Consider the following 13,989-nt stretch of genomic DNA (forward strand, 5'->3'; position numbering starts at 1 on the left):
GTACCTTTTTCAGACTATGTTCTGTTGCCTTCTGGCTTCTACTCCTTCTGATGAGAAGTCAGATATTAATTGTAATGTTGTTCCCATGTATGTGATCATTTGTTTATCTCTTGGTGTTAAGATTTTCTCTTTATCTTTTGTTTTAACCATTTGACTATATGTGTCTAAGTGCAGATTATTTGTGTTTATCCTAGTTGGGTTCTTGAACTTCTTGGATGTATAGACTAATGTCTTAAAATAGGGACATTTTCATGATTATTTATTTAAATTGTATTCCTTTCTCTTTATCTTCTCCTTCTGGGACTCACTTTACATATATATTAGTTTGAATGTTGATGTTCTACAGGTGTCTTGGGGCTCAGTTCATTTTCGATGTTCTTTAAATATGGTTAACTTAATTTCCTTGATTATAATAGCTGCTTTCAAGTTTTCATCAGATAATATAACATCAGAACTCACTCAGACAATTTCTGTTGACATATTTTCTGTGTCACATTTTTCTCTTCTCTATTCCTCTCTTAAATCTTTCATGAAAATTGGACATTTTAGGTAATATGACAACCCTAGATCCTGATTTTTCACCTCTGAGTGATGTTTTTTAGTTTGTTTCTTTTAATGTTTTTTTGTTTGGTAACTTACCTGGACTAAATCTGTGGAATTTATTCCCCACAATGTGTGCTGTTGATGTCTCTTCACAGTTATTTAATTACTGTAATTTTTCATTTCTGTTTTTAAGCCTGACTTCTTATGGTTTACCCATTTGTCTGTGTAGTTTAATATTTGTCAGTGATTTATCAAAATTTCTTCTCAAATGCCTCAAACCAGTAAGGCTTTTATTCTAACTGTGGATCTGTATGGTTTGGGGAACACATTCAAAGTTTAGGCAGTATTTAAATCTATTACAGCTTCTACTTTCCACCAGGTCTTTTCATGTTTCTGCTCCTTATGTAAACAGGCTCAGAGTCAGCCAGGAATATGTGAATAGCTTTCAGTCTTTCTTAAGTTTGTGTGTAGCCTTCCCACCACAGGAATTTGTGGAGAGCTTATTCAGGCCCTCAATGGCTATTTATTTCCTTGATGTCCTTGTTACATTTGGATGAAGCCATAGGCTAGCTGAGCCACTGGGTTTACCCATTTGTCTACTTCTGAAACCACTGCTGCTACTAACAATACTGGTAGGCATGGAGTTTTTACAAGTTCAGCTCCTAATCAAGTGAGACTTCTCTGGCAATGATGTTAATGGTCATAGCTTGACTTTCTTTGAGCTGCGGTATGGAGTTTTGGTTTGGGGTAAAGGAGAAGGGAAGAATGCCCGTAGACTCCTAATGTTCTTACCCAAAGTTTAGTGATTATTCATGAATAATCATTTCTCCATTTGTTTCATGCCTTTGGTCTTTGACTGGTTGACAGAGTTTTAATGTGATTATTTTGACAATTTTGTCAAGTTTGATTATTGCTTATTGGGAGGAAGGTCCACTAAGCACCTGACAATGCCATACTCTGTCATGTATTTTGTAATGTCACCTCAGACTCATACATGATGGTTAATGCTGTCAACATAGTCAACTGTTACTTGAAAGTGACATTAAATTTTGATTTATGTTCACTTTAGGAGGACATGTGAATTTTTTAGTTTGGTTTAGTTAATGTTTTTATTATAATTCCATTGATTTGCTCATTCATTTATTGAGTAATAATTGTGCTCTGGGATCTGCTCTAATTTCTAAGATGTAAGAATGTATGAGAAAGTCCCTGCCTCCCATGAATTCAGTCTGCAGGGGGAGACAAACTAAAAGTAATAACTATAGTAAGTTCCAATACATTCCAATATGGGATGTTAAATAGAGCTGAGGAGAGTGCTAGAAAAACCATGCCTGTCTATAGCGGTAGTTCACAAACTGTGCTGCCATTGATTGGTACTCAGAAGGGTAGGAGTCAGCAAAGTGGAAACAATAGATAGGAGCTTCTTCTTAAGCTAAATTAGACAAAATGATAATTTATATGTCACTGACATAATTATAGTGATAGAAGCATTTCATTTGGAAATATTTTTGAAAATTCTTAAATACTATATTTATCAATTTAACACATCATACTTTTACAAAGATACTATTCTTTTAACTCAAGCATTAAAAGAAAAACAGAGATATAGACCAATGAAACAGAACAGAGGCCTGGGAGGCAACGCCACACATCTACAACCATCTGATCTTTGACAAACCTCACAAAAACAAGCAATGGGGAAAGGATTCCCTGTTTAATAAATGGTGTTGGGGAAAACTGGCTAGCCATGTGCAGAAAGCAGAAACTGGACCCCTTCCTGACACCTTACACTAAAATTAACTCCAGATGGATTAAAGACTTAAACATAAGACCTAACACCATAAAAACCCTAGAAGAAAACCTAGGCAAAACCATCCAAGACATAGGAATAGGCAAGGACTTCATGACTAAAACCCCAAAAGCATTAGCAACAAAAGCCAAAATAGACAAATGGGATCGAATTAAACTGCAGAGCTTCTGCACAACAAAAGAAACAATCATTAGAGGGAATCGGCAACCAACAGAATGGGAAAAAATTTTTGCAATCTACCCATCTGACAAAGGGCTTAATATCCAGAATCTACAAAGAACTAAAACAGAATTACAATAAAAAAACAAATAAGCCCATTCAAAAGTGGGCAAAGGATATGAACAGACACTTTACAAAGAAGACATATATAAGGCCAACAAACATATGAAAAAATGCTCATCATCACTGGTCATTAGAGAAATGCAAATCAAAAGTACATTGAGATACCATCTCATTCCAGTTAGAATGGCGATCATTAAAAAATCTGGAGAAAACAGTTGCTGGAGAGGATGTAGAGAAATAGCAACACATTTACGCTGTTGGTGGGAGTGTAAATTAGTTCAACCATTGTGGAAAACAGTGTGGCGATTCCTCAAGGACCTAGAAATAGAAATTCCATTTGACCCAGCAATCCCATTACTGGGTATATATCCAAAGGATTATAAATCGTTCTATATAAGGACACACGCACACGAATGTTCATTGCAGCACTGTTTACAATAGCAAAGACTTGGAACCAACCCAAATGCCCATCGATGATAGACTGGACAGGGAATATGTGGCACATATATACCATGGAATACTACGCAGCCATAAAAAACGATGAGTTTGTGTCCTTTGTAGGGACATGGATGAACCTGGAAACCATCATTCTCAGCAAACTGACACAAGAACAGAAAATCAAACACTGCATGTTCTCACTCACAGGTGGGTGTTGAACAATGAGAACACATGGACACAGGGAGGGGAGCATCACACACTGGGGTCTGTTGGGGGGAACTAGGGAAGGGACAGCAGGGGATGGGGAGTTGGGGAGGGATGACATGGGGAGAAATGTCAGATATAGGTGATGGGGAGGAAGGCAGCAAACCACATTGCCATGTATGTACCTATGCAACAATCTTGAATGTTCTTCACATGTACCCCAATACCTAAAATGCAATAAAATATATATTTAAAAAAAGAAAAAGAAAATATATTTTTTTAAGTCTATTAAATAGGGAGGGTGATTTTTATTTGATAATGAAAAATATCTAGGTATATAAATAAAAACTCTTTAAATGAAGCCAAAACGATTACTCAAAAGAAAGAGAAGAGGAATCACACCCTTTGTTTATATGGAAAAATAACCCTCCAATCATTCTCCTTAAACTCACCAAGAGGGATGAAAGCAAAGGTCTGCATTTACCTGCAGTTCCTTCATATAATGACTCCCTAGCACAGTCATTAAGGTCTTTATCCTCTGAAAGACACTGGGAGGCTCCTCCTGAATCAGAATCCAGCAAGATCTGATTTTCTTTTTGTTAATACCTAGACTACCAGAAATATTTTTAAAATAATTTCAACTTTATTTTCGATTCAGGGGACACATGTGGCAGGTTTGTTACTGATGCTGAGGTTTGTGATACTATTGATCCCATCACCCCATTACTGAGCATAGTACCCAATAGTTAGTTTTGTAACCTTTAATACCCTCCCTACCTTGCCCACAGAAGTCCCCAGTTTCTATTGTTGCCATGTTTATAACCGTGAGTATCCAATGTTTATCTCTCACTTATAAGTGAGAATATACACTATTTGGTTTTCTGTTCCTGTGTTAATTCACGTAGAATAATGATATCTAGCTGTATCCATGTTGCTGCAAATGACATGATTTTATTATATTTTATGGCTGCATAGTATTCCATGGTGTATATGTGCCACATTTTCTTTATCCAATCCGCCATTGATGGGCACCCAGGCTAATTCCGTGTCTTTGCTATTGTGAATAGTGCAGTGATGAAAATGCAATTGCATCTGTATTTTTGCTAGAATGATTTATGTTCTTTTGGATATATACCCAGTCATGGGATTGCGGGGTCAAATAGTAGCTCTGTTTTAAATTTTTTGAGAAATCTTCAAACTGCTTTCCACAGTGGCTAAACTGATTTACATTGCCACTAAGAGTATGTAAGCATTCTCTTTTCAGTGCAGCCTTACCAGCATCTGATGTTGTTTTACTTTGAAATAATAGACACCCTGACTGGTGTGAGATGGCATCTCTTTGTGGTTTTGATTTGCATTTCTTTGGTGACTAGTGATGTGTGGAATTTTTTTTCATGTTAGGCCATTTGTGTGTCTTCTTTTGAGAAGTACCTCTTCATGTCTTTTGCCCATTTTTTACTAGGCTTATTTGTATTTTGCTTGTTGATTTGTTTAAGCTTCTTAGAGCTTCTAGCTATTAGACATTTTTCAGATGCATAGTTTGTGAATATTTTCTTTCATTCTGCAGGTTGTCTCTTTATGCTGTTGATAGTTTCTTATGCTGTGCAGGAGATCTTTTATTTAATTAGGTCCCACTTGTCAATTTTTGTTTTTGTTGCTGTTGCTTTTGAGTACTTAAATAAATTCTTGCCCAAGGCAAATGTCCAGAATGGTTTTTCTTAGGTTTTCTTTTGGGATTCTTATAGTTCAAGATCTTATATTTAAATCTTTATTAATCTATCTTGAATCAATTTTTATATATAGTGAAAGATAGGGGTCCAGTTTCATTCTTCTGCATATGGCTAAATAGCTATCCCAGTCCCATTTATTGAATAGAGGGTCCTTTCCCACATTGCCTATTTTGTCAACTTTGTTGAAGATCAGATAGCTGTAGATGTGCAGCTTTATTTCTGCATTCTCTATTCTGTTCTGTTGGTTCATGTGTCTGTTTTTGTACCAGTATCATGCTGTTTGGATTACTGTAGCTTTATAGTATAGTTTGAAGTCAGGTAATGTGATTCCTCCAGGTTTGTTGTTTTTGCGTAGGATTGCTTTGGCTATTCAGGCTCTTTTCTGGTTTTGTATGAATTTTAGAATAGTTTTTTCTAGTTCTGTGAAAAATGACCTTGGTAGTTTGATAGGAATAGTGTTGAATTTGTAGATTGCTTTGGGCATCATGGGCATTTTAATGATATTGTATTCTTCCAATCCATGAGCAGGGGATATTTTTCCATTTGTTTGTGTCATCTGCGATTTCTTTCATCAGTGTTCTGTAGTTCTCCTTGTAGAGATCTTTCATCTGATAGGAACTTCAGAGCATGGAAAGCAGTTTGTGTGAGGGCAAAGCTCATGATCACGTAATATATGAAAACTCAGACTTTAGAGGGTACATGTTGATCAGCAGTAGAAGACAGAACTTAGCTAGAAGATGTATTTACACTTGCTAAGCATTCCAGCCTTTATCCTCCAGCAAGGTCTTTAATAATCAAATTACTTTTTGTTTTTATTTTATCTTGGCATTTATTGCTGGCAGCTCTGTGAGAGACAGATTACAGGTCAAGCAAATAGATTTTTTGCTTCTTGAAAGTTGAGAGAAGGTGAGTGTCAAAAAGAGTGGCCAAATTAAAGTGTTTATGATATAAAATTGACAAGATTTACTCACATTGAAGTAAGGAAGAATGTAGTGGCTAGATGGGTACAGAGGAATTATCTGAGGGCCATGGAGAGGAGCTCTTGAGGAGCTGCCAAACAAGAAATTAACCTAAACACAACCCCAGAAGTCAAAGAAGCTGTCCATATGAATCATTAACTAAGAGGGTAGGTAAAGAGAAAATCCAGGCAAGAGCAAATGTACAGAGACCTTGGAAACCATGCTAACAAGAAAATTTTAGCAGAGGATCTATAGTGGATTCTAAGCAGATTTTCTGAGCTGCAAGGAACATGGGGAAAATGAATTTGGGCACACTGGCTCACGCCTGTAATCCCAGCACTTTGGGAGGCCAAGGTAGGCAGATCACATGAGGTCAGGAGTTTGAGTCCAGCCTGGCCAACATGGTGAAACCTTATCTCTACTAATAATATAAACGTTAGGCAGGCATGGCAGTGCACACCTATAATCCCAGCTACTAGGGAGGCTGAGGCATGAGAATTGCTTGAACTTGGGAGGTGGCGGTTGCAGTGAGCTGAGATCATGCCACTGTACTTTCAGCCTGGGAAACAGAGCGAAACTGTGTCTCAAAAAAAAAACGGAAAGGAAAAAAGAAAAAAATGACTAAAGTTCATGCCTTTAGTTTGTGTGAAGCTGGAGCTGTATGAAGCTCCAATCTAGCATGGTCCTTTCAGCACTCTTTTATCTTTAATAAAAATTTGGAATGAATCTAAACCCTTGTTGAAATGAAATCAAGATATAAGGAAAATGGTGTTGATTATTAATTCTCTCCCAACTAATGTACTTCCTGTGGTTGACTCAGACACTGCACAGAGACCTTCATTAACTCTGAAATCACCAAGGAATCATTCAGAAAGCAGCTCCTTAAATACCTAATAGTTAGTACTGCCAAAGTGTTGATGCACCTTTTCAAAGCATTAGGGAACTGGGCAGATACGAATAGATGCGATGACGATGTATAAAACATAAATTAAGACATACTTCATTTTTGATTTACACTGTTTAAAGAGGGCCTTTTTAAAGTGTGAGATTCTGTGAGCTAATATTTCCTGTCCATGACATTCTAATGGTTTTAATTGTGAACCATCCAGATTTGCTCTTAGTATGAATAAAATTTTTTATTTAATTAAGCCAGCTTATCTGTCACTCATCATAATTAATCCATTCCTATCTAATTACTTTTTCATTTCCAGAACCATATATTAATACAAATACAGGAAAATCAGAGTCAATTTTTAATATAAATAAGAGCACAGAATGCCCATTGCATATGGGCATTCTTCATATATTTAGAAGGGCTCAAAATAATTGAGTTGATATTCTGTCACAAACACAGAAACCAGAAAAGAAATATTTCAGTTCTTTCATTTACCTCATGACACCAACTACCTAAATACCATCATTTCCCAAAATTTCTTGCTTTCATTAAACCATCCAATGATGAATTATAATGTAGGAAGCCTTTCTGTTTCTGGAGGCAGCTGAAGGGAAACCATGCCTGTAGTTCATTTTTGTCGCTGGTGCATATGTGGCTTTTTTCATTCACTCATTTATTAATTGAGCAAGACTCCAATCATTGGAGATGCAGCCGTGAATGAGGCAAAAGAAGGATCCACCTCCCTTTGAGCTTAAATTTCAGTGAGGGAGGCAGACAATAAACAGATAACAACAATGATGATGAGTAACCCACAAAGAATTAAGGTGGTGGAGGGTGATTCAGTGACTTCTATAGGTGGAGTGCTCAGAGAAGTCCTCTCTGAGGAGGTGTCATTAAAGCTGACAGTTGAATGACAAGAGGTACCATGAGATGATCACAAGACTAAGCATTCCAGGATGACATCACAGCTAAAGCAAAGGCCCTTGAGTTCGAATACAATCTAGGAATCAAGTGAAGGCCAGTGCTGCTGCAGGGACGTAAACAGAAATGTAGTAAGAGATGAGCTTAGGGAGAGAGAGAACACTCAATGTAAGGAGGGTGCATTTCATTCCAACGTTCGTGAAGAGCTGATGGGGGTTTTAAACAAAGTGGTGATGTGATCTGATTTACATTTTGGAAGAATCAGTCTGCTTGCTCCATGGAGAATGAACCAAAGGGGGCAAGCACAAAAACAGGGAGATGGAGTCTGGATGAAAGGTGAGTACAGCTTGCATCTGGTAGCATAAGGAACAGAAGTAGATTAACTCAGGGTTTGTTTAATGGTAGAGTGAGAGAAGTTATTGATATATTGGCTTTTAGAGGGTGTATTATAGAAAGAAAATAATCCATCAAGGGTAATTAAATTTTTTTTAATATCATAAGCTTTAGAACCTTAACATCACTTAGTCATTTCATGTATTTATTCTATTGGTCATTGCACAGGTTGATTCTTTTCACAGTTGCATATTTCCTTGGTTAGAGCAAACTATGATATATGACTTTCTAGATTCAAATCTGAGTTTTCTAATTTAGTGGCCATATGCTCTTGAGCGAGTTTTCTAACCCCTCTGCCCTTTAGTTTCCTTGCCTAAAAAACATGGTAATAATGTTACCTATTTCATAGGGTTGTGGTCAGAAGTGACAAAGAAATGCAAATAGAAGTGCTTAGCACCCTACTGGACTGCAGGAAGCACTCACTAAATGTTAGAAATTACTACGTGCTATAGCAAAAGAATTTATTAACAGAGTAAGCAGACAACCTACAGAATGGAATAAAATATTCACAAACTATGCATCCAACAAGGGTCTAATATCCAGAATCTATAAGAAACTTAAATCAAGCAAAAACCAAATAACCCCACTACAAATAGACAAAGACATGAGCAGACACTCCTTAAAAGAAGACATACAAGTGGCCAAAAAACATGAAAAAATGCTCATCATCACTAATCATCAGAGAAATGCAAACCAAAACCACAGTGAGATACAGTATCACACCAGTCAGAATGGCTATTACTAAAAAGTTCAAAAACGACAGGTGCTGGCAAGACTGCAGAGAGTAAGGAATGCTTATACACAGTTGGTGGAATTGTAAACTAGCTCAGCCACTCTGGAAAAGTTCGGAGATTTCTCAAAGAACTTTAAATAGAGCTACCATTTGACCCAGCGATCCCATTGCTAGATGTATACCCAAAAAGAAATAGATCATCATACCAAAAGGACACATGCACTTACATGCTCATTGCTGCACTGTTCACAATAGCAAAGACATGGAATCAACCTAGGTGCCTATCAGTGGTGAATTAAATAAAGAAAATGTGGTACATATACACCATGGAATACTACACAGCCATAAAAAAAAAAAAGAATGCAATGTCCTTTGCAACAACATGGATGCAGCTAGAGGCCATAGTCCTAAACTAATTAATACAGGAACAGAAAACCAAATACTGCATGTGAGGTAAACATTGAGCACACATGGACGTAAACATGAGAATAGACACTGTGGATGGCTAGTGGTGGGAGGAAGGAGGGGAGAGTATGAGTTGAAAAACCATCAGGTACTATGCTCACTACCTGGGTGCAGTATACCCAGGTAACAAACCTACACATGTAACCCCTGCGTCTAAAATAAGAGTTGAAATTTAAAAAAAAAAAAAAAAAAAGAAAGAAAAAATATGTACTAAATTTCTCTTATCCTCCTTACAGTTGCACATTCAGGTCTCAGTACCTAGAAATGAGTTAACACATTTTTAAGATACAAAAATTTCTGTTTCTTATATCATCACATAATTATTTTTGTATGATTTAGATACTATTTTTCAGAATTTCTTAACCTTTTTGAATATATTTTTACCTTCTAAATCTGGCAGTATTTGTTTCTTTTTAAAGTGGCTTTTTTGCCAGTATTTTATTGAGGATTTTCACATCAATGTTCATCATGGATATTGGCCTGAAATTTTCTTCTTTAGTTGTGTCTCTGCCAGGTTTTGGTATCAGGATGATGTTGGTCTCATAAAATGAGTTAGTGAAGATTCCTTCTTCCTGTATTGTTTGGAATAGTTTCAGAAGGAATGGTACCAGCTCTTAAAGTGCTTTTTTTGTTATTTGAGTTTTGAAAATCTGCTAAGGGCTTTTAGAGAGATTTAGTGAACATTATCAGCTTTATTGTGAAGTTAGTATTTTCAGCTCTTAAAATAGAGGGAGGAGGGGCATTCTGATCTCAAGATTATATAAATTATGTGAAAGCTTAATATAACTGCCTCCATCAGTGCCTCAAGCCTATTTTGAGAAGCAAATAACCCAAGGCCCCACTTTAATGTGCAGCTCCTCCGGTGGATGTCCTGCTTTCTGTTTGGACTTAGAACCATATTGAATCTAAGGCTGGAAAATACCCAATTTGTTTAGATCACGGGATAATCCAGAAGATCTTATATTTCTCTGAATCTTTGATTTCCATGTAAACACTGGTTTCTATCACTCTGCCAGGCTGCAGCTGCATTTCAGACTTTCCTGATGGGTTATTTGCTTCTCAAAATAGGCTTGAGAACAGTAGGAAAATAGAGTAGGTCAGCACAGCATATGGTTAAATTTTCATGGACAGATGTGTTCGAGAATAGGGAAATTTTTTTTAATTGTTATCTTTGTTATAAATGTGCTATGCAGATGTTTCATAGTTATGGCTGGGATTGAGGTACTTTTAGCAAATGGTACTTTTCATAAGATAACACATTTACCTAATTTTTGAAAAGTATACTCCTGTTTCACTGAAAGTAGCTGGGCAAGGAACAGCCTCTTGGCTCTTAGAATCTTACAATACCATCATTGATGCAGAATTGTTCAGCACAGGTGACTTTGGAATTCCTTTCTGTGCAAAACATTAGACATTAAATGCATACATGTTTTGTGATTCTTCAAGTTGCAGGTTCTGTGTTTCTTGTATTTTGTTAATGACAGGAGATAATATTTTTTATTTCAGAAGGTTTACATGGTATGACACATATAAAATAGTTTCTATCTCTGATATAATAGTAAGTCCCTAAGCCCAGAGTGATAGATATCACTTTATGAACCACTGGCCAATCAAATCTACAGTGGGTGGAATCTGCTATGATAGGTTTTCATGCTTGTTTCTATACTGTGCTAAATTTTGTAAAATGTCACAATATATCTGAATACTCTAGGTAGCAATGGTATAGTCTGAGATGTTTTTGGAAATCAATCCTGTTATTTCACAACACAGCACCTCAACTTGATTATATTACTGTTAGTATTTATTTTTAGGTTTTCATTTTTTTGCCAGAAATATGTGTGGACATACTCACTTCCTCTGTGTTTGTCTTTCTACTACAGATACGGGAGCAGAAAGACAGGCACTAAGAGAAAATGTATATCCTAAACTGAGAGAATTCTGCAGAGAAAACTATGGATTGGAATTTCAGGTAATTCTAGTGTTAATTTCATTTGCAATTACATCCAGTTAAGTAACTAGTGTTTGTTTATTGTCGCAATTTGAGTTTTAGGTCCTGAAAACTTTTATTTCTTCAAGCATGGGTAAAAAGAAACAATGACAAACGGAAATAAAGTACTTAGACATTTTTGATGTTTAGTTCTTTTATGCTATGCTTCTTGGACCCTTCCTGGTATGGGCTCATCTTTTTATTTGAATCATATTTATTTGCTTTTTTGACAGTATCCACTATTTTCAAAGAGGTGAAGGTTGCTGAGCACCTGAGTTTAAGCTATGGCTTCTAGAAATGTTTTGCACTTAAAAATAACGACCAATTTTTTTCAAACTATTTCCATTCAGCAGCCTGGCCTGTCCTTGCCTTTATTTTGCCTTTAACTTTTTATTCACATTGTATAACATCCTTTTTCCTAAACATTTCAGAGCTACGCTATTTACTCCCACTAAAAAATTATATCAACCTTTCAAGAGCCAGTAACAGCACACATCATTGCTAAAGTTCATGAACATCCTAACATTTTAATACAACATTGATTTTGCCATCTAATGGTAAAGTGCTTGAAAACATTGGATGTATCTTGGGCATCCAAATGTTGAAAAAGTAAATGGCTCCTGCAACAGATAACATTATTTAGTCAGAATTTTTCAGCCTCATTTGTGATGGAAATCCTAACTCTCCAGTGCTATCTAAACTACACATTTACATTGTCAAGTGATGAATATGTAATAGAGGTTTGTGGTACAGAAGTGCAAAATGCATCATTGTTAGTGGAAGAACATTTCACCCTTCGTTTGTTTCCTCCCAGATAAATATTTCATCCTGGTTTACTCATGATGCCTTCTAATATGACGTATAAAGTAACAGTCTTGAAATGGCTTCAATCTCAATGCATAATGTCAGTCACCACCAGGCCATGATGACAGACACATTGAATCATCACTCATACGTCACCATTTACTTGATAAATTGTGAACCTGAATTAAATTCCTTGACATGAATTCAGCACTACTTTCTCTAGGGAATCTGGTTCTACTGATAACAGGGTTCCAATTGTTATATAACTTCCAATATGTCAAGATTCCCAAAGGCTTAGACATTCCTTGGGGACTCAGTTACCATAGAGGAATAAATGTGTTCAAGCATATTAATCCCATCTTTAAGTTTGTTTTGCATCATTTTTGTCAGCAGAGGAAGTTTTTGAGCTGTAGAACAGCTTCTACAAATCATGGTATTGTCTAGGATTAGGTGAGGGAGAAAGAGAAAAAAGTAACTTTCTGAACTAGAGGTAGACACAGAAGATAGATACAGGTAAAGGAAAACTGTGCTGGGCGAGGCCCTTAGAATAAATTGATAGGATCATTCTAGACAGGTGTACTGAATCAGCTGAGGCGATGTTGGAAAACAGAGTAGACCACAGTGGACAGGGAAGACATAGAACTGAGCCCCAGCTCTCTACAGGTACTGGGAGTGACTGAACCTGCCCATCCTTCAGTTCAGTATCTAAAATAGGAATGGCAACAGCTTACATGTCTGAGGTTGTGTTTAGAATAAAATAAAATATGCAGGGTTACATTTGCTTCCAAGCTCTAGGCTTAGCAGGAGCTCACATGCATAATATCTGAATCTTCTAAGAATACACTTTTTGAGTATAGTCTTTTATAGTAGGTTAATTATATACCTTCCTGAGGATATATTTTTAAGAAAGGCAGTTCTCTTCGCTCAGCTGCAACAAAAAACATGGTGCCAGAAGCATCATGAACAGCCAGTTTACCCCGACAGTGTCCCTGATTCCATCTTTGGTTGTGCATTGAACCCAGAACATAGGAGTTTCCTAGAGTTACTCAAACATACCAATCTACTTCATGCTTGCTTGCCTTTGCTCATGCCATTCTCTTCAACTATGATGCTTTTCAGTCTGGTTCTTCCCCTGCTTCACCTGCTGGATTCTACTCATTCTGAATACTCTTCCTATCTGAACTCATTTGTGCCACCTTTCTCACTGACACACAGCCCTGTGGGCTTCTTTTGCATCCCTGAACACCTTAAGGCCATTCATACTTAAGAATTTTACCCTGGCTGTTCTGTCTTGCAGGAATACTCACTCTCTTTATCTTCACACAGCTGCTTTCTTATTGTTCTTCGGGTCTTCACTGAAATGTCCCTCCTAGAGATGCTTTCCTTTTTATTATTATTGTTATACTATAAGTTCTAGGATACATGTACAGAACATGCAGGTTTTTTACATAGGTATACACGTGCCATGGTGGTTTGCTGCACCCTTCAACCCATCATCTACATTGGGTATTTCTCCTAATGCTATCTATCCCCTGGCCCCCTACCTCCCAGCAGGCCCCAGTGTGTGACATTCCCCTCCCTGTGTCCATGCATTCTTATTCTTCAACTCCCACTTATGAGTGGGAACATGCAGTGTTTGGTTTTCTGTTCCTGTGTTAGTTTGCTGAGAATGATGGTTTTCAGCTTTATCCATGTCCCTGCAAAGGACATGAGCTCATCCTTTTTATGGCTGCATAGTATTCCATGGTATATATGTGCCACATTTTCTTTATCCAGTCTATCATTGACGGGCATTTGTGTTGGTTCCAAGTCTTTTCTATTGTGA

The 13,989-nt window shown here is 36.9% G+C and overlaps 1 protein-coding gene across 2 annotated transcripts in view; it reads left to right on the forward strand.

Moving 5' to 3' along the window:
• NWD2 (NACHT and WD repeat domain containing 2) overlaps positions 1-13,989 on the forward strand; it is a 208,408-nt gene that overhangs the window by 80,773 nt on the left and 113,646 nt on the right. For both annotated transcript variants that reach the window (XM_012475003.2, XM_012475004.2), the window contains exon 2: positions 11,254-11,342. In XM_012475003.2, coding sequence (XP_012330426.2) covers positions 11,254-11,342 — 89 coding nt within the window. The remainder of the gene's footprint in view (positions 1-11,253; positions 11,343-13,989) is intronic.

The sequence above is a fragment of the Aotus nancymaae genome, unplaced genomic scaffold, assembly GCF_030222135.1.
Source record: "Aotus nancymaae isolate 86718 unplaced genomic scaffold, 86718_ANA_hifiasm-v0.15.2.pri h1tg000006l, whole genome shotgun sequence".
Lineage (NCBI taxonomy): Eukaryota > Metazoa > Chordata > Mammalia > Primates > Aotidae > Aotus > Aotus nancymaae.